Genomic DNA, 21,105 nt, shown 5'->3' with positions numbered 1-21,105 from the left:
CATGTTCTCGTTGTTTCCTTCTCGTTAACCCTCTGAAGTTGTATTTGGAGTGAACTGTGCTTGTTTGAGTCATCTTTAATCACTTATTTTCAAGACGCCATTTTGCCCATTTACCCCCTTTTTCAGCTCCACTGGTGCAGGCCCACTGTGACGTCCACACATCCTTCTCCAGTTTGAGTTTCTTAATGGGTGATACATGATTTGGCAGTGTTGTGCAGTCATAATGGTACAAATGAAAAAAAAAAAAAAAAAAAATCATCTGCTTGCTAGTCTGATGTGCAGCTGTCCTATTTCCAAATGCAGACATTATTTTAAGTTAGAACATGTGAAATACTGATCCCAAGATGAGCACATTTAAAAGGGAATTAAAGCCACAAGAATGCAGAGTCCCCTGCTGCAATGACGAGGGAAACAGCTTAAATCAGGCTAATTTTGTTGGTGGGTAGCTGCTGAGGAGGAGAATCCAGTGGAGTTAAAGCCCCAGTGTGGAACGTTTCATCACATTAGGGTTACAGAGAGGAAAGATAAATCGAATATAAGATAAGCTCAAGTGTTACGTGACACGATGTGATAGTGTTAATATTACACAACAATAGCATATTAACACATGAGATGGCGTCATTCACTCGCAGCATCTGGACTCACTTTTAGAACCACCAGTGTCTTGACGGCACGGGCTCCTCACGCTTGTTTCACGAGGCTTCAAGCTGCGTCAGGCCCGGGGGCGCTGGAATCGAACCCGCACCCGGTCAGAGATCTGGGTCTTGGTTTATTAAGCGTGCGCACGTATGAAGTGTTACATGCGTGAATATTTGCATAAAGTTTGAGATCAATAAAAAGACAACTTGACGTGGAAATGGGTGAACCGGTCCAAAAACGTGAAAACACCGAACTCTTGTCCGTCTCTCATGCGGAATTGCTGCGTAAAACCAAGATCGGACCAGACTGTTCACTCTCAATATTAATGTTTTACTGCGGGTTTTGAAAGACACGTGCCAGGTGTGTGCGTAAACTTCACCAAGACTAAAACAGGACTGAACTAATTAAACTATCTAAACCAGGACTAGAACAGAAGTAGACCAGGACAGGACTAAAAAAAAAAAAAAAGACTAAACCCGGGACTAAACACAGGACTGAACACTGTCTGAACCAGGGCCTGGAGTGTGGGCGCGTGCCTAATTTTCCAGCTGAGGCGCGTGCGCGTGGTCCCCTCCTCCGCTGGTCCTCCCCCGGTGCCGTGCGCTTGTCTGCTCTACTCGGGGTTTCCTCCATCGGAACCTCTCAGACTCACCGCAGAGTCCGCTCTTCGGTGCTGCTCTCCGGGTCACATCCAGCGGAGCTCCTCCACCCCTCCCCGGACTTTACGCACTCTCACCCCGGGACTTTGTGAACTTTTCCTCTGTGTATATCCATTCCTCTCCTTCTCCGGAGCTCCTCGCTCTTCCACGCAGATCCAAAGCTTAATAGTCCGGTCCGCTTCCTCTGCTCTTCTGGAGGTCTTCTGGAGTTCTTCTGGAGGTCTTCTGGAGGTCTTCAGGGATGGGCTGGAGGCTCGTGCTCCTGGTGTCGGCGCTGATCTCGGGGCTGGGGGTGCACGGGATCACGGATGGAGCGGACATCCAAGGTAAACTAGTCAAATGAGTCATAGTCACTTTTAGAACTTGTCACTAAAAGTTGTGTGTGTCTCACTGTGGTTCGGTTCCGTTCGTTTCCGCCGTTACCGTCCGTGGGTCACGTGACTTACTGGTTTCACGGGGATTTGTCTTGTGGTGCGACGAATGGAAGTGTCATCTTCTGAGTGAATCAGCGCGCTGTAAAAGCGCATCTCAGCTCATCAGGGAATGTTTAATCTTCATATGGACCTGATTCAGATTTAGTCCAGGCTTAGACCTGCTTCAGTCCTGGTTTAGACCTTGTTTGTCCTGGTTTAGACCTTGTTTGTCCTGGTTTAGACCCAGTTTTGCTCATGTTTCAGCCCGTGGAGCTGCGCAGAGGGGGCCGCGCTGACCGCTAGTTTCCACTCTGCAGTAAAGGTTTCACTGCTGCGGAGGAATGGGGCTCCTCTGGAGAATGCGCGTGCGTGCGAGTGGTGCGCGCGCATGTGTGTGCGCGTGCACCATGTGTGTTCTGCGCGTACGAGTGTTTATGTTGCTCGTTGCCATGGAAACGCGCACACACAGAAGGAGGAAGTTCAAGAAACACATTACACAATAAATTACAGCTGACACAGGCACTTCCACTGCACACCAGGTCCAGAACCAGGACTAATCCTGGACCGGATCCAGAACCAGGACTAATACTGGACCGGGTCCAGAACCAGGACTAATCCTGGACCGGGTCCAGAACCAGGACTAATCCTGGACCAGGTCCAGAACCAGGACTAATCCTGGACCGGATCCAGAACCAGGACTAATCCTGGACCGGGTCCAGAACCAGGACTAATCCTGGACCGGGTCCAGAACCAGGACTAATACTGGACCGGGTCCAGAACCAGGACTAATCCTGGACCGGATCCAGAACCAGGACTAATCCTGAACCGGGTTTAGAACCAGGACTAATCCTGGACCGGGTCTAGAACCAGGACTAATCCTGGACCGGGTCCAGAACCAGGACTAATACTGGACCGGGTCTAGAACCAGAACTAATCCTGGACCGGGTCTAGAACCAGAACTAATCCTGGACCAGGTTTAGAACCAGGTTTAGTCCTGGACCAGGTTTAGAACCAGGTTAAGTCCTGGGACTAGGACTAATCCTGAACCAGACCCAGGATCAGTTCCAGTGACAGCTCCTTGGTGTGTTGGTTTTCAGGTAAGAGTTCAGTCAGTGCTTTGAGTTTTGAGGGACATCAGTCCAGACCCAGGTGGAGTCCTGGTTCACAGCTGATGCAGAGCTGGTTCTTTCTCTTGCAGTGATCGATGTGCTGGCGCTGCAGGAGGCGAGGCAGTCGGCAGCAGCGGTGGAGAAGTTGTGGGCAGGGCTGAGCATGCTCAGTGACGTCTACCTCGTGTCAACTCTGAAGCTGCCGCCAAAACTGGGCGGAGTTTTGTTTGGCCTCTACGACAAACAGGACCACAGCAAGATCCTGGAGGTGGCGCTCATGGGCAAGATCAACAAAGGTATGAGCTGACCGGATGGGAGGGAGGAGGGGCCAGAGCATCCTCCCCTCAGTGGTCACTGGACCTATTCCTCACCTTGCTTCTCTCCTCAGTGTCCTAGTCCTGGTTTAGTCTTGATTCAGCCCTCTAACTGCCTCTCCCCTAAATCAGTGCTGGTGGTTTAGTCCTGGTTCAGTCCTGGTTTAGTCCAGGTCTAATTCTGGCTCAGTCCTGGTTCAGTGCTGTTCTTCTCTTCTCAGTGCTGGTGAGGTATGTTCGTGCTGATGGTCGGCTGCACACGCTGAACCTTCAGAACGCGCCGCTGGCTGATGGGCGGAGCCACAGCCTGGTGCTGCGATTGGGAGGTCTGCGGCGCCAGAGCCTCAGCGCTGAGCTGTATGTTGACTGCCGATTGGCCGATTCTGCCTCATCACTTCCTGCTCTGGGGAACCTGCCCGAAGACAGTGAGACGGTGGATGTCAGGCATGGACAGAAGACTTACGCACGAGTCCAGGTAATGTAGTCTGAATCGGAATCTGAACCAGGACTGAACCAGGGCTGAACCAGTTCTCTCTGCCTACACAGTAGTTTTTTCCTCTATCTCTTTTTCTTTTTTTACAGGGTTCAGTGCAGTTCTTGAGTCTGGTGCTAGGGGGCAGTGTGGCCAAAGCGGGCGCTCTGGCTGATTGTCCGTTCCAGGATTCGTCGAATGCCGTCAGCAGTGACGTCGGTGCCATCCTCGGTCAGTGACACTGCCCTCTGCTGATGCACATTTGTGGGTGAAGCCCACACACCTTCACCTGGTTCAGATCAGCACAGCTCTGACTTTGACCTTACTATTGGTCTAAACCTGATCTAAACCTGGTCTAAACCTGATCTAAACCTGGTCTAAACCTGATCTAAACCTGGACTATTTTAGAAAATTCATTTTGTCGAGGGGTCCAAGGTAGAATAGTCCACAAGGGAAATGACTTGGACACGGCAACTCACACATCACTATATATTATAATAACACAGAGTAAAAACATATGTAATACCAATCTCTTGACTTTTTATTATAATCAGTTAAGACATAAATTATATAAATGTATGTACAGGACGTAAAATATTGTATTATAAATACAGTATAATACAGTTATATACAAGAGGTCATAAGGACAGTACAAAGATGATCATCTTTGACAGAAAGGTCACAGGTCAGAGGTCATCTGGACACAGTCAATCAAAGGGTCATATAACATTATTTTCAGATCTCTGTCATAATGTAGTTATATCATCACAAACAGAGAAGTTGTTTTGTTTCCTTCACACATGTTTAACACACAAACCCTGCACATTTAATCTGAGTTCTTCTCTCAAACTGAAAACGTTCTATTCCAACATTTGGTAATACAGTTAGTGACTCCACTGTGTTTTTAAACTCCATATACCAAGATAAAGATAGATAGATAGAATTTTCAGCAGCAGGAACAATCAATGTAAATGAATAAAGGTAGCTGTTGAAAACTACCACTGCATAACATCACAAGATGGAACCGAGCATTTTGAGTTTTGGAGGTGTAGACAGACTAATAATAAAGTGTTACTCAAATGTGTGAATGAAACAAAACACAGCTCCAGGTCATTTTTTGAGGAGGGAACGACATTCTAACATGGCTTAAAGAGTCACTTTAATATTCAATTCTTTAAGTTATGTTAAAGAAGTCCTGCCCACAGAGGGAGGAGTTTTCAAGTGAAACGGCCCCATCTTCATCTGCAGCTGACCTCACGATCTGTCCTCATGCCCCTAGTGTGATTTACCTGACTCACCCTCACCACGTCTTTTCAGGAGACCATCTGAAGGCTCTCATCGGTCAGCTCATTATCTTCAACCAGGTGCTCGGAGAACTGAGACAGGACATCCGAGAACAGGTGAGACCAAGAACCAGACAGACAGGACAGGGGGAGAGACAGGTGAGGGAGACAGGGGAGGGGAACGAGACAGGTGAGGAGACAGAGGTAGGTGAGGAGACAGAGGCAGGTGAGGGAGACAGGTGAGGGGGAGAGACAGCTGAGGAGAAGGGAGACAGGTGAGAGAGACAGGTGAGAGACAGGTGAGGGAGACAGGTGAGGGAGACAGGTGAGGGAGACAGGCGAGGGGAGGGAGACAGGTGAGGGGGAGAGACAGGTGAGGAGAGGGAAACAGGTGAGAGAGACAGGTGAGGGAGACAGGTGAGGTGAGGGAGACAGGTGAGGGAGACAGGTGAGAAGAGGGAGACAGGTGAGGGAGACAGGGGAGGGGAGGGAGACAGGTGAGGAGAGGGAGACAGGGGAGAGGAGGGAGACAGGTGAGAAGAGGGAGACAGGTGAGGGAGACAGGTGAGAAGAGGGAGACAGGTGAGGGAGACAGGTGAGAAGAGGGAGACAGGTGAGGGAGACAGGGGAGGGGAGGGAGACAGGTGAGGGAGACAGGTGAGAAGAGGGAGACAGGTGAGGGAGACAGGGGAGGAGACAGGTGAGGAGGAACAGGTGAGAAGAGGGAGACAGGTGAGGGAGACAGGGGAGGAGACAGGTGAGGAGACAGGTGAGGAGAGGGAGACAGGGGAGAGGAGGGAGACAGGGGAGGAGACAGGTGAGGAGAGGGAGACAGGTGAGGGAGACAGGGGAGGAGACAGGTGAGGAGACAGGTGAGGAGAGGGAGACAGGGGAGAGGAGGGAGACAGGGGAGGAGACAGGTGAGGAGAGGGAGACAGGTGAGGGAGACAGGGGAGGAGACAGGTGAGGAGAGGGAGACAGTGGAATTCTGACTGAATCTTGCTTTTGTTTCAGGTGAAAGAAATGTCTCTGATACGAAACACCATCCTAGAGTGTCAGGTTTGTGGTGAGTCTGAAGCAGAACTGGACCAGGACTAAATCAGGACTGAACCACGTCTAACCCGTGTTCTCTCTGGTTTGCAGGTTTCCATGAGCCGCGCTCGCGCTGCTCTCCTAACCCCTGCTTTAAGGGCGTGGCCTGTGTGGAGAGTTTACAGTTCCCAGGATTCACCTGTGGTCCGTGTCCCACCGGGTTTGAAGGCAACGGGACACACTGCGAGGACGTGGACGAGGTCTGGACTCTCAATGCACAACTAAACATCTCCTACCTTTTGTCTCTGATCTGATCGCTGATGTTTGGTCTCCTCTGGTCTCTGGACTCTGGTCTCTGCTCTGATCTGGTCTCTGCTCTGATCTGGTCTCTGCTCTGGACTCTGATCTGGACTCTGATCTGGTCTCTGGTCTGATTTCTGATCTGGTCTCTGATCTGGTCTCTGATCTGGTCTCTGGTCTGGTCTCTGGTCTGGTTTCTGATCTGGTCTCTGATCTGGTCTCTGATCTGGTCTCTGGTCTGGTTTCTGGTCTGGTTTCTGGTCTGGTTTCTGGTCTGGTCTCTGGTCTGGTCTCTGATCTGGTCTCTGGTCTGGTTTCTGGTCTGGTCTCTGATCTGGTCTCTGGTCTGGTCTCTGATCTGTTTTCTGGTCTGGTCTCTGGTCTAACCCTCTCTCTGTGTGATCTCAGTGCTCTGTGTGGCCGTGTCATGACCCCGCCCTCTGCATAAACACGGTGGGGGGATTCTCGTGTGGTCCCTGTCCCTCCGGCCTGTGGGGGGCGCCCGTGAGTGGTACCGGCCTCAGCTTCGCCAAGACCCACAGACAGGTACAAATAAGTCCAGACTGGTTATTATCTGACTCCTTCGCCAGGTTGGTCCTGGTTTGATCCTGGCCTGGTCCTGGTCTGGTTCTGGTCTGGTCCTGGTCCTGGTCTGGTCCTGGTCTGGTCCAGTCCTGGCCTGGCCTGGTCCTGATCTGGTCCTGGTCTGGTCCTGGTCTGGTCCTGGTCCGGTCCTGGCCTGGTCCTGCTCTGGTCCTGGTCCTGGTCCTGGTCCGGTCCAGGCCTGGTCCTGGTCTGGTCCTGCTCTGGTCCTGGCCTGGTCCTGGTCTGGTCCTGCTCTGGTCCTGGTCTGGTTCTGGTCTGGTCCTGGTCCTGGTCTGGTCCTGGTCTGGTCCAGTCCTGGCCTGGCCTGGTCCTGATCTGGTCCTGGTCTGGTCCTGGTCTGGTCCTGGCCTGGTCCTGGTCCTGGTCCGGTCCTGGCCTGGTCCTGCTCTGGTCCTGGTCCTGGTCCGGTCCTGGCCTGGTCCTGGTCTGGTCCTGCTCTGGTCCTGGTCTGGTCCTGGTCTGGTCCTGGTCTTGGTCTGGTCCTGGCCTGGTCCTGGTCTGGTCCTGGTCCTGGTCTGGTCCTGCTCTGGTCCTGGCCTGGTCCTGGTCTGGTCCTGCTCTGGTCCTGGTCTAGTCCTGGCCTGGTCCTGGTCTGGTCCTGGTCTGGTCCTGGTACCAGACGTGATATCACACAGACAGATGAATTCTCTGATATTTGTAAGTTCACAAACTCTTGAGAATCCATCTTGGCTCCTTCTGGTGGGACTCTCCCGCTGGTGGGTGGACCAATGACAGAACAGCATTTAAAAAAAATCAAGGTTCAGATAAGCTTGATTAGAACCCTGCAGGTTTCAGTGGCAAAAGTTTCCTGGATATTGACTGGATTTGTGTTTTCAGCAGTATTGAACACATTACTTTGAAAAAGTAATTAGTTCTAGTTACTAGTTACTTTTCCCAAAAAGTAACTGAGTTTGTAACTGAGTTACTCAACATAAAAGAAACTAGTTACCAGGAAAAGTAACTATTACATCACTTTTTTTAAAGGGAGCACTCACACTAGAAGCGTGCTGTGATTGCTGAGAGTTCTGTGGCCGGACTCACACCTGCACGTTTGGTTTTTCTTAAGAAGCTTCACAGTCTGAACATTCAGTTGTGAAGAAAGCACCTGAACAGTTTTGGGCAACATCTTTGCTACTTGAGTGAAGAAATAGTTGTCCTGACATTCTTCCACTCCAGTGTGACAGAAGAACAGAAGAATCTAATGATGCTTCACAATATAATGGAAAAGGTTCAGAGGTTCCACCAACATGACGTGATGCTCTTAATCAAGCAGATTATGAAGGAGCAGATCAGGGATTTTGTCTCCACCAGCACCATGTGTTTCTTTGAAGCTCTTCTGCAGCAGCCTGGGCTGATGATGCAGACTTTGAGAAGCTGCTCAAACGGTGCATTCCAGGAAAGTGTCAGTGATGTTGTTGAAACAAAGTGAAGCTTATTTAAGATTTCAGATGTAACTGAACAAAGACTGAAGATCAGAAACAGGATCTACTGCAGAAGTCAAAGACACAAGAGCATCTTTAGTGACAAAGCCAAAAAAGCCACAGTGGAGCTGGATTTTCTAAATCACCTTTATGCAAGTTTCAGTGTTTTAAAATGACTAATTATTGGAATACTTATTTACTTGGTTCTGTGTAGTAGTTTAGGCCCTATAGGGCAAGTGTCTCGAGCAACCTCTAAATATTCATTAATTTGAATAAAATTCAAACCCAAATGTTTTGGTCAAACATGAAACCAAATGCAGGGTTCTGATCTAGAGAATCTAAAAAAAAAAAAAATGTGGACAGCAGGTCTGTGTCAGGGCAGATTGAGGAGAGGAAGAGCCAAAAGTGTCTGGTTCTGATCCTTTTCTGTTTCAGGAGTGTTCTGACATCGATGAGTGTGTGGACCTGCCCGACGCCTGTACTCCCAACTCTGTGTGCATCAACACTGTGGTCAGTACAACAACAAATACTACTACTACTGCTACTACTACTACTACTATTGCTTCTAATAATTCTACTGCTACAGGGGTTTCAGATGACATCACAACATTTTACAGATATTCTATAGATTTGTGCTGTAAACTGTCCTGGAACTCGTTCTTTCCACTTCAGGGTTCGTACAAATGTGGTGGCTGTAGACCCGGTTTCCGTGGGAACCAGACCTCAGGATGTTTTGCACGAAAGTCCTGTTCCGGTCTGACCTTTAACCCCTGTGACGCCAACGCCCACTGCACCCTGGAGCGCAGCGGAGAGGTCACCTGCACGGTAAATTCCAGATCAGGGATAGACCTGATTTAGATCTGGTTCAGTCCTGGTTCAGTCCTGGTTCAGTCCTGGTTCAGTGCTGGTCTCTGTGTTGCAGTGTAATGTAGGCTGGGCGGGGAATGGAAACACGTGTGGACTGGACACAGACATCGACGGTTTTCCCGATCGTTCTCTTCCCTGTGAGGACACGCACCGCCACTGCAGACAGGTGAGAGCCAATCAGAGGAGAGAGGGTGTCTAAATGAGCCAATCAGAGCCACTGCAGACAGGTGAGAGCCAATCAGAAAAGCGAGGAGCTTTAAATGAAACGATCAAAGGAGGACCAGGGTTTAAACGGAACAATCACAGCATCTGCAGACAGGTCCATTTAGTATGTAGTTATTGTAATCGTGTATGACCTGCGGGAGCATCACAGATGACCTGTGTGTTTCCAGGACAACTGCGTCCTGACCCCGAACAGCGGTCAGGAGGACGCCGACGGGGACGGGATCGGAGACCAGTGCGACGAGGACGCAGACGGAGACGGTATCAAGAACGTCGAGGTACAAGGCTCATGTGGACTATGGTCACAGTCACAGGGAAATCCCAGAGGCTAAACGCCCAAAGTCAATCACTAGTACTGACCTCTGCACACTGCCCTCTGCACACTGCCCTCTGCACACTGCCCTCTGCACACTGACCTATGCGCACTGACCTATGCACACTGCCCTCTGCACACTGCCCTCTGCACACTGCCCTCTGCACACTGACCTATGCACACTGACCTATGCACACTGACCTCTGCACACTGACCTCTGCACACTGTAATTGTGATGACACTAACAAACCTCACTGTCTCCTGCCCTCTGCCCTCTGACCTCTGCTCTCTGACCTCTGACCTCAGGATAACTGCCGCCTCGTCCCAAACAAAGACCAGCAGAATTCGGACTCGGACTCGTTTGGGGACTCGTGCGATAACTGTCCCACAGTCCCAAACCCAGATCAGAAAGACACGGACTCCAATGGACAGGGAGACGCCTGCGACCAGGACATTGATGGGGACGGTAAGCACCTGTCATGCACCTGTTACACCTGTACCACCTGTCATACACCTGATGACGCCTTCAGTTCAATTCAATTCAATTTCCTTTATTGTCATTGTCATATAAAATAACAATGAAATTACGTTAGAGCCTCATACAAACAGCATAGTATTTTAAAAGTGCATAATAGTGTAGAGCACCCCCCTATGACACCATCACATAAACATTACACCCACTATGTGAACATTAGAATACAGAACTAGTAATATCAGTGCAGCAGCAAAGGGACAGATCAACAAACCACAACAACTAAAAAAACTGGGACGTCAGGGACAGAGGGCAGTCAACCTGCAATGTGTATTTAACTGTATTTATGATGCAGCAGTGCAAAAGTCCAGTTCACAGTTATTGTATTGTATTGTGTTGTGTTGTGTTGTGTTGTATTGTGTTGTGTGTTGTGTTGTGTTGTGTTTGTGTTTGTGTTGTGTTGTGTTGTATTGTATTGTATTGTGTTGTGTTGTGTTGTATTGTTGTGTTGTGTTGTATTGTATGGTGTTGTGTTGTGTTGTATTGTATGGTGTTGTGTTGTGTTGTATTGTATTGTATTGTATTGTGTTGTGTTGTGTTGTGTTGTGTGTGTTGTGTTGTGTTGTGTTGTGTTGTGTTGTTTGTGTTGTTTGTATTGTATTGTATTGTATTGTGTTGTATTGTATTGTATTGTATTGTGTTGTATTGTATTGTATTGTGTTGTGTTGTGTTGTGTTGTGTTGTATGGTGTTGTGTTGTGTTGTATTGTATTGTGTTGTGTTGTGTTGTGTTGTGTTGTGTTGTGTTGTGTTGTGTTGTGTTGTATTGTGTTGTGTTGTATGGTGTTGTGTTGTGTTGTGTTGTTGTATTGTATTGTGTTGTGTTGTGTTGTATTGTGTTGTGTTGTGTTGTATGGTGTTGTGTTGTATTGTATGGTGTTGTGTTGTGTTGTATTGTGTTGTGTTGTGTTGTATTGTGTTGTGTTGTGTTGTGTTGTATTGTGTTGTGTTGTGTTGTGTTGTATTGTATGGTGTTGTGTTGTGTTGTATTGTGTTGTGTTGTGTTGTATTGTATTGTATTGTATTGTGTTGTGTTGTGTTGTGTTTGTGTGTATTGTATGTGTTTGTGTTGTATGTGTTGTGTTGTGTTGTATTGTATGGTGTTGTGTTGTGTTTGTATGTGTGTGTTGTGTGTTGTGTGTTGTGTTGTGTTGTATTGTATGTTGTTGTTGTGTTTTGTGTTGTATTGTATGGTGTTGTGTGTGTTGTATGTGTGTTGTGTTGTGTTGTATGGTGTTGTGTTGTGTTGTATGGTGTTGTGTTGTATGGTGTTGTGTTGTGTTGTATTGTATGGTGTTGTGTTGTGTTGTATGGTGTTGTGTTGTGTTGTATGGTGTTGTGTTGTATGGTGTTGTGTTGTGTTGTATTGTATGGTGTTGTGTTGTCTGGTGTTGGTCTCGCAGGATGTTGCACACTCTCTTCAGACAGCGGGTAGTGGAGATGGTACTAATCTCGGGAAGACTGGTCCCAATGATTTTCCCCGCTGTTTTTACCACCCTCTGGAGTGAGAGGTGACCGGCTTCAGGGCAGCTGGAGAACCACACAAGGCGATGGCACAGTTGTAGAAGTTCACCATCAGCTGGTTTGGGATCCTGGTGCTCCTCAGTTGCCTCAGGTAGTAGAGCCATCGCTGAGACACCTGAGCAATGCAGTCATGTGGCCTCCAGCGTGTCCATGCAGGGCCACGCGAGGACCACAGGGGGGGCCACGCGAGGACCACAGGGGGGGCCACGCGAGGACCACAGGGGGGGCCACGCGAGGACCACAGGGGGGCCACGCGAGGACCACAGGGGGGCCACGCGGGCCACAGGGGGGGCACAGGGGGGCCACGCGAGGACCACAGCGGGGCCACGCGAGGACCACAGCGGGGCCACGCGAGGACCACAGCGGGGCCACACGAGGAACACGAGGGGGCCACAGGGGGTCCAGAGGGGGGCTCTAGTGGAAAGTGCTCCTGTGTGACAGCAGTGTGTGAAAGGTGGTGGTCGGGGCAGGTGTGGCCACAGAACGCTCTCACCAGCACCAGAGTGACGAGTGATGAATAGAACAGAAAGCCTTTATTGTCATTATTCAGTATAATGACATTCAGAGCTGCTCGGTCAAAGTGCAAGAATTAAACAAAATAATAAAACAAATGAATAGTTGAAGAAGAATGGAAGACCTCTGAAAGACCATGTTTTGTTTTTCAAACACTGTCACAGACAACCACACATGCCTCTGTCTCTGTCTCTCTGTCTGCCTCTGTCTCTCTGATTCAGACCTGGTTCGGACCTGGTTCAGTTCTGGTTCTTTTGTCTTTCAGGGATCCCTAACGTTCTGGATAACTGTCCAAAAGTTCCAAACCCAATGCAGACGGACCGAGACCGAGACGGAGTGGGAGACGCCTGTGACAGCTGCCCAGAGCTCAGCAACCCCATGCAGGTAAACAAACAAACAGCCCCATGCAGGTAAACAAACAAACAAACAGCCCCATGACTGACAAGGAGAGAGGAGGAGAGAGACAAGGAGAGAGAGAGAAAGAGAGAGAGACTAGGATAGAGGAAAGAAGAGGAGAGGAGAGGAGGAGAGAGGAAAGAAGAGGAGAGGAGAGGAGAGGAGGAGAGAGGAAGAGAGGAGAGAGGAAGAGCAAATAATGATCCACACATGCTGTTGGTGTTTTTCAGGACGATGTGGACAGTGATCTGGTGGGAGACGTCTGCGATACAAACCAAGACACGTGAGACTCCAAGTCCAACTCTAATTCTGCAGAACTACTGATACTTTGCAGCTGATCTTATTGTTCCCTGGGGGTGTGACGCTAACTGTAGACACTGCACTGTCTGAAGTTCTGTTACCCACGTTAGACTTGAATCTGAGCTTTGTTTTAACACGGTCTAAAGAACAGACTTAGGTGGAACTACAGCTGGTGGACCTGGTTTGTTGTATTTGCTGTTTCTGAGCGCGTTCTGACCGGTTCTGTTGTTTCAGAGACGGAGACGGGCTCCAGGACTCGCGGGACAACTGCCCCGACCTCCCGAACAGCGCTCAGCTCGACACCGACAATGACGGTCTGGGGGACGCCTGCGACCACGACGATGACAACGACGGCGTGTTGGACGACCATGACAACTGTCGACTCATCCCCAACCCCAACCAGAGAGACACGGACCGTAAGGGCTAAACCAGGACTAAACCAGGACCAGTGTTGGGGAGTAACGGATTACATGTACCGCCGTTACGTAATCAGAGTACAAATTATGAGTAATTGTATTCAGTTACAGTTACTGTTTCAATGAGTGGTAATTAGATTACTTTGCTGAAATAAGTGGATTACAAGGCGGTATTTTCCTGTTTTCACATTTTGTGCTACATCCCATTTATTTATTTTTTTATTTCGGTAATTTCACTCATTGCCGGAAACCCAAACAGAACGCGCGCAATAAGAGCGATGGAAACGTCATGTTAAAGTTGGCAGTGTCAGTCACACAGTGGAAGCAGCAGTGCATTGGTAAAAACGCATTTGTGTCTTGGAAATTCTTCTCCCGATGTGAGATATATATATAAAAAAAACAAATATAAAATCGCCTACAACTTAAATGTGAAACCGGAGCTACTGGCACTGGTGAAAACAACCTGCATAGACTCATAATATCTGCACTACTGTCCTATAGTGACCTGCCACATGGACGTGCCCACAAACACACACAAACACACACCTTCATCATCGTCATCAACCTGAGAACCCGCGGACCACGTCTCCTTCCGTAGTTACAGCGCGGACACCGCCGTCTCGTGCGCCGCGAGTGAACCGTGTTTTCTCGCGTAAACCGCACTTCCTCCTGTGCGCCTCTAAACCAGAACTAACACCAAGACTAAACCAGGACTAAACCAGGACTGAACCAGGACTAAAGCAGGACTGAACCAGGTTTAAACTAGGACTAAACCACGACTAAACCAGAACTAAAGACCTGAACTAGAATCAGGAGTAAACCAGGTCTAAAAATCAGGACTAAACCAGGACTAAACCAGGACTAAACCAGGTCTAAACAACATGACACCTAACAGTAGGTTGACATAATTTAAGGTGATCTCATATAAAAAATAATTTCTCTATCAATAATATTTTTAATATTAAGGAAAGACTGATCTTGTTACTGTCTTTTAACAGACAAAACCTCTTATATTAAGATATCGTGGTCTTTGTTTCTCTACAGCAAACAGTTGTTTATTCATGGAGACTTGGGCTCAGACAATTTGAAGACAACAAACAAGAATTTCAGGATGTGGTTGCTACATTCATGTCGATTAAAAAAACATGACAATATCAAGTAATCCAAAGTAATCAGATTACGTTACTCACTTTAAGTAATTTAATGGATTACGTTACAAACTACATTTTGGGATGTGTAATCTGTAATCTGTAGGGGATTACATTTTAAAAGTAACCTTCCCAACACTGACCAGGACTAAACCAGGACTAAACCAGCACTAAACCAGCACTAAACCAGCACTAAACCAGCACTAAACCAAGACTAAACTAGCACTAAACCAGGACTAACCCCAACCAGAGAGACATGGACCGTAAGGACTACACCAGGACTAATTCAGGACTAAACCAGGACTAAGCCAGGACTAAACCAGGACTAAACCCAACCAGAGAGACATGGACCATAAGGACTAAACCAGGACTAAACCAGCACTAAACCAAGACTAAACCAGCACTAAACCAGCACTAAACCAGGACTAACCCCAACCAGAGAGACACGGACCGTAAGTACTAAACCAGGACTAAACCAGGACTAAACCCAACCAGAGAGACATGGACCGTAAGGACTACACCAGGACTAATTCAGGACTAAACCAGGACTAAACCAGGACTAAGCCAGGACTAAGCCAGGACTAAACCAGGACTAAACCCAACCAGAGAGACATGGACCATAAGGACTAAACCAGGACTAAACCAGGACTAAACCAGGACTAAGCCAGGACTAAACCAGCACTAAACCAGCACTAAACCAGCACTAAACCAGCACTAAACCAAGACTAAACCAGCACTAAACCAGGACTAACCCCAACCAGAGAGACATGGACCGTAAGGACTACACCAGGACTAATTCAGGACTGAGCCAGGACTGAGCCCGGTCTAACCCGCTCTGTGTCTGTGTGTAGTGGACGGCGTGGGGGACGTGTGTGAGCTGGACTTCGATAATGACGCGGTGCAGGACGCGATCGACGCTTGTCCTGAAAACGCTGAGGTCACGCTCACCGACTTCAGAGCCTTTCAGACCGTCATCCTCGACCCCGAGGGAGACGCACAGATAGACCCCAACTGGGTGGTGCTCAACCAGGTCTGAACCAGGACTAGACCAGGACTAGACCAGGACTAGACCAGGTCTGAACCAGGACTCAACCAGGACTCAACCAGGACTCGACCAGGACTCAACCAGGACTCGACCAGGACTCGACCAGTGATGATCCCTCATTACTGTCATTACTGTTAATCGTGTTGTGTCTCAGGGGATGGAGATCGTGCAGACCATGAACAGTGACCCTGGACTCGCTGTGGGTGAGAAAACTCAGATGCCCTCCCCGTGTGTCAGATGCCCTCCCCGTGTGTCAGATGCCCTCCCCGTGTGTGTCAGATGCCCTCCCCGTGTGTCAGATGCCCGCCCCGTGTGTCAGATGCCCGCCCCGTGTGTCAGATGCCCTCCCTCCCCGTGTGTCAGATGCCCTCCCCCCGTGTGTCAGATGCCTCTCCCTCCCCGTGTGTCAGATGCCCTCCCTCCCGTGTGTCAGATGCCCTCCCCGTGTGTCAGATGCCCGCCCCGTGTGTCAGATGCCCGCCCCGTGTGTCAGATGCCCTCCCCGTGTGTCAGATGCCCGCCCCGTGTGTCAGATGCCCTCCTCCCCCGTGTGTCAGATGCCCTCCCTCCCCGTGTGTCAGATGCCCTCCCTCCCCGTGTGTCAGATGCCCTCCCCGTGTGTCAGATGCCCTCCCTCCCCGTGTGTCAGATGCCCGCCCCGTGTGTCAGATGCCCTCCCTCCCCGTGTGTCAGATGCCCGCCCCGTGTGTCAGATGCCCTCCCTCCCCGTGTGTCAGATGCCCTCTCCCCGTGTGTCAGATGCCCTCCCCGCCCCGTGTGTCAGATGCCCTCCCGCCCCGTGTGTCAGATGCCCTCCCCCGTGTGTCAGATGCCCTCCCCGTGTGTCAGATGCCTCCCGCCCCGTGTGTCAGATGCCCTCCCCGCGTGTCAGATGCCCTCCCCGTGTGTCAGATGCCCTCCCGCGTGTCAGATGCCCTCCCCGTGTGTCAGGTGCCCTCCCTCCCCGTGTGTCAGATGCCCTCCCGCCCCGTGTGTCAGGTGCCCTCCCTCCCCGTGTGTCAGTGTGTCCCCTCCCCGTGTGTCAGGTGCCCTCCCGCCCCGTGTGTCAGGTGCCCTCCCCGTGTGTCAGGTGCCCTCCCGCCCGTGTGTCAGTGCCTCCCCGTGTGTCAGATGCCCTCCTCCCCGTGTGTCAGGTGCCCTCCCTCCCTGTGTGTCAGATGCCCTCCCCGTGTGTCAGGTGCCCTCCCTCCCTGTGTGTCAGATGCCCTCCCTGTGTGTCAGATGCCCTCCCCGTGTGTCAGATGCCCTCCCTCCCCGTGTGTCAGATGCCCTCCCTCCCCGTGTGTCAGGTGCCCTCCCTGTGTGTCAGATGCCCTCCCTGTGTGTCAGATGCCCTCCCTGTGTGTCAGATGCCCTCCCCGTGTGTCAGATGCCCTCCCTCCCTGTGTGTCAGATGCCCTCCCTCCCTGTGTGTCAGATGCCCTCCCGTGTGTTCTCAGGTTACACAGCGTTTAATGGTGTGGACTTCGAGGGCACTTTCCACGTAAACACAGTCACTGATGATGACTACGCCGGCTTCATCTTCGGATACCAAGACTCCGCCTCTTTCTATGTGGTCATGTGGAAACAGACAGAGCAGACGTACTGGCAATCCGTGCCGTTCCGTGCCAACGCAGAGCCTGCTCTGCAACTCAAGGTATGAGGGGGAGGAGGGAGGAGAGGAGGAGGAGGTGCAGGGTAGAGGGAGAAGAGCAGGAGAGACATAGCCCTATCCCAGTGTGCTCTCTCTTGTCTGATTGGCTCTGTCCCCTCTCTGTCTCTGATTGGCTCTCTCACCTCTCTTCGGTTGGCTGTCTCTCACACTCTGGCCTCTGATTTCCTGTTTGACCCCCCTCTCTCTTCTGATTGGTCCTCAGGCGGTGAAGTCGGACACAGGCCCTGGGGAGTACCTGCGTAACGCCCTGTGGCACACAGGGGACACGACAGGACAGGTGCGGCTCCTGTGGAAGGACCCAAGGAACCAGGGCTGGAGGGACAAGACCTCGTACAGGTGGAGCCTGAGCCACCGACCACAAGTCGGGTACATCAGGTATGTACTACAAATACTGCTACTGCAAATTGCATAAATATATAGATATATATAGATAGACATATAGATAGACATATAGATATAGATAACTGGTAACTCATCCTGTTGATTCATTCTTGTTCATTCTTCATGTTTGGGAGCTTTAGCTGCTGGAATAAAACATAGTACATGGTCACTGTATACTTGTGTCATTGTGTCAAATGTGAATGTTCAAGATACAATTAAAAATTGAAAGAGCTTCAGAAAATACATATGTTTGGTACCATATGAAAGGTCTTTTTCATGGTCTTTCAAATAGAAATTATTTTAAAAACATTTGTATCACTACCCACATGCCATAAATGTCAAGTGAAAATCGGACCATGTTGCATTTTCTTGTTTTTAACAGGACAGGACTCACACATAACCTATTTCAAATTTTTTTTATAACAGTCCTAGTACATATCTTGATTCTCAAAAAAAATTTAAGGGTCTCTGACACCCGTAAATTGACACATACTCCCCTTACTGAATGAGCTGTAACTTAAAAAAGTATTGATCGAAAATTACTAAAACTTCACAGGGTTGGTACATGATAGTAAGAGACAATTTGGTATTTTTTTCAAAATTTTCTGAGATCAAAGTGCATGAGCCATTTGGTGAAATGGCGTGGAATGACCCTTCTGCATTTATGAAAAAAAAAAGGTATATTTCACGATACAAGTCAGTTATTCTCAACTCCATCAGAAGCACTAAAAGAAATCAAATCTGATTTATTCCTATCAAACACCACTGTGTCCAATTAAAGTGTATCTGAAAAAAAATGCTTGTATGAAACATATGAGTTTCATAAGATACAGTTTCAAAACATATTTTTCAATTTGAATGTTATAAAATGAATTTCTGTAAATAATCAACAGAAATCAGGCTGTAGATTTTTATGTCCTTTACCACGTAAAACCACAGAAACTGAATTGCCATATTCAAGATCCTTTAAAAAATGACAACACTCCAGATGCGTGGATCTGACCAAGTTGACTAAAAATGCCTGTTTTTCCCTCCATATATGCTTCACTGCAGCTAATTTCTAGAAACACCCTGTGTGAGCTGCCAGGACGACATCACTAAAAGCTTAAGGCCAAATTATTGTTCTGCATCGACTCATCGCACACTGCCACCGTCTACATCAAGGTTTATGCACCGCAAAGTAATTCACCTCCACAACACTAGGAGGCGAGGGTTTAAAAATGGCATTCATTTTTACAAAATGAAGTGGGAAAATGAAATACTGAAAATGTGTGTAGAGACGACCAATCACAGCCCTCACTGTCTGTGTGGCTTTCCCTGCTGTCTGCGTCGGTTCAACGAGTAGTTACAAAATTTTGGAGGTGCACATAGGTCGACGCAAACACTCTGCAGAGGGGGTTCACAGAAGATTTGATGACCAAAAATTGGGCTTTATGCTCTCCTGTGTTGGTTGTTTCCTTAAAGCTGTCACATGTTGCAGGCTCAGGCTGTTTGAGGGCTCACACCAGGTCGCAGACAGTGGGGTGCTCCTGGACTCCACCATGAGAGGAGGACGACTCGGAGTCTTCTGCTTCTCTCAGGAGAACATCATCTGGTCCAACCTGCGCTACCGCTGCAATGGTGAGTCCAGGACCAGGTTTAGTCCTGGTTTAGATTTGGTTTAATCCTGGTTTAGTTCTGGTTTAGTTCTGGTTTAGATTGGGTTTAGTCCTTGTTTAGTCCTGGATTAGACCTGGTTTAGTCTTGGTTTAGTCTTGGTTTAGACCTGGTTTAGTCTTGGTTTAGTCTTGGTTTAGACCTGGTTTAGTCTTGGTTTAGTCTTGGTTTAGACCTGGTTTAGTCTTGGTTTAGATTTGGTTTAGTTCTGGTTTAGATTGGGTTTAGTCCCTGTTTAGTCCTGGATTAGACCTGGTTTAGTCTTGGTTTAGTCTTGGTTTAGACCTGGTTTAGTCTTGGTTTAGTCTTGGTTTAGACCTGGTTTAGTCTTGGTTTAGTCTTGGTTTAGACCTGGTTTAGTCTTGGTTTAGATTTGGTTTAGTTCTGGTTTAGTCCTGATTTAATCCTGGTTTAGATTTGGTTTAGTCCTTGTTTACTCCTGGTTTAAAAGTCTGTGTTCTTGTTTTTCAGACACAATTCCTGAGGATTTCCAGATTCATCGGAAACAAGTCCTGATGCACATCAAAGTCTGACCGATGTCCAGGTCTGAACCAGGATCAGAGCCTTTAGTCCCTGTGTTTCTTTGGCTCACACAGACAGTTCTCACGAGTGTCTCTGAGAAGACTCGCTCGACACTGATCCAAGTCTCTGTAAATAAAATCTGTTTTTGTTTCTGATTCAAACATTAAAGTGTTTCTACAGTGAGCCGCTCCCGAGGCTCTGCACCAAGGTCTATGTAAAAAGAATGTTTTGATAAATAAACGTCTGTCCACACGACAGGTGAATGTCTCTGTCCACTCGACAGGTGAAGTGTCTGTCCACACGACAGGTGAATGTCTCTGTCCACACGACAGGTGAATGTCTCTGTCCACTCGACAGGTGAATGTCTCTGTCCACTCAACAGGTGAATGTCTCTGTCCACTCGACAGGTGAATGTCTCTGTCCACTCGACAGGTGAATGTCTCTGTCCACTCAACAGGTGAATGTCTCTGTCCACTCAACAGGTGAATGTCTCTGTCCACTCAACAGGTGAAGTGTCTCTGTCCACTCGACAGGTGAAGTGTTGTACAGTGTGAGTGGTGTGTGTTGCACACAGGGTCCATACACTCTTTATATAAATGCACATAAAATCCTGCTAAGTCAGCACATTCCAAACAGGAAGTGAGCACGGGGGGGCAGTGGTTCCTTCGACTTCTGGTTGCAACTGACTTCTACATGTTGGTTTGAACATGCCCTAGATGATTGCTAAGTGCCCACCCCCTGCGAAACCAGCAGTGCCTCTCTCCTGATTGGCTTTTGGTTTTGCGCTCGGATTCCCAAACATAGTCCTGGTTGCAGAGTAGCCACTATAACTGCTAGCCCTGATGAGCTTCATTTGGCCCCGAAGCTGTGTGTGAGGCTATACTCACACTATCCAGATCATTGCAGGACCAGAGGCAGGGCAGGCCACAAACTGAGGGTGACAACCTGAAAGGAAGAGCCCCTGTGTTTTAAAGCAGGAGGCCTTGACCTGAGGCGTGACCTGAGGCGTGACCTGAGGCGTGACCTGAGGCGTGACCTGAGGCGTGACCTGAGGCGTGACCTGAGGCGTGACCTGAGGCGTGAGGGCATAGTAAGTCTCACATGTCTTTGGGCACCTGTCCGTTTAGAGTTAAAACCATAATTTTAAAATCAACACAGAATTGAAGATGAAGCCCGTGTAGTGAAGAGCACATGACTGTGTGTGTGGTTAAAAACCTCACTGCAGCTGTTCAAGTGTGGAGCCCAGAAAATAAGTCAAAACAAAACCATTTTGTCATAACTAACATCACTTTTAAAACTGACAGACAGACAAGAATGATTAAACTACAGGGACATGGGAGGCAGGGAA

General features: G+C 48.9%; 1 protein-coding gene across 1 annotated transcript; it reads left to right on the top strand.

The window, feature by feature from the left end:
- Nucleotides 1-88: 88 nt before the first annotated feature.
- On the top strand, nt 89-20,024 carry thbs3a (thrombospondin 3a). Its single transcript, XM_020922266.2, has 22 exons — nt 89-1,624; nt 2,910-3,116; nt 3,356-3,609; nt 3,717-3,837; nt 4,924-5,006; nt 5,904-5,955; nt 6,033-6,181; nt 6,630-6,767; nt 8,684-8,758; nt 8,921-9,073; nt 9,171-9,281; nt 9,508-9,615; nt 9,957-10,116; nt 12,484-12,602; nt 12,845-12,897; nt 13,149-13,330; nt 15,330-15,508; nt 15,678-15,726; nt 16,984-17,180; nt 17,401-17,573; nt 19,060-19,199; nt 19,707-20,024. The coding sequence occupies exons 1-22, from the start codon at nt 1,540-1,542 to the stop codon at nt 19,766-19,768; spliced, it is 2,850 nt and encodes a 949-aa protein (XP_020777925.1). The 5' UTR covers nt 89-1,539; the 3' UTR covers nt 19,769-20,024.
- The last annotated feature ends 1,081 nt before the right edge of the window (nt 20,025-21,105 follow it).

The sequence above is a fragment of the Boleophthalmus pectinirostris genome, unplaced genomic scaffold, assembly GCF_026225935.1.
Source record: "Boleophthalmus pectinirostris isolate CB_2022bp ecotype Guang Dong unplaced genomic scaffold, ASM2622593v1 HiC_scaffold_6, whole genome shotgun sequence".
Lineage (NCBI taxonomy): Eukaryota > Metazoa > Chordata > Actinopteri > Gobiiformes > Gobiidae > Boleophthalmus > Boleophthalmus pectinirostris.
The sequence above is the reverse complement of the archived record's forward strand: the minus strand, read 5'-3'. Positions and strand labels throughout refer to the sequence as shown.

What these genes read in the sequence shown, in the direction of transcription:
- thbs3a (XM_020922266.2), top strand. Translation starts at nt 1,540, where the DNA reads ATGGGCTGGAGGCTCGTGCTCCTGGTGTCGGCGCTGATCTCGGGGCTG. An exon ending in TGACGTCGGTGCCATCCTCG is followed by an intron (nt 3,838 to 4,923) that starts GTCAGTGACACT and finishes ACGTCTTTTCAG; the next exon opens with GAGACCATCTGAAGGCTCTC. An exon ending in CTGTGTGCATCAACACTGTG is followed by an intron (nt 8,759 to 8,920) that starts GTCAGTACAACA and finishes TTTCCACTTCAG; the next exon opens with GGTTCGTACAAATGTGGTGG.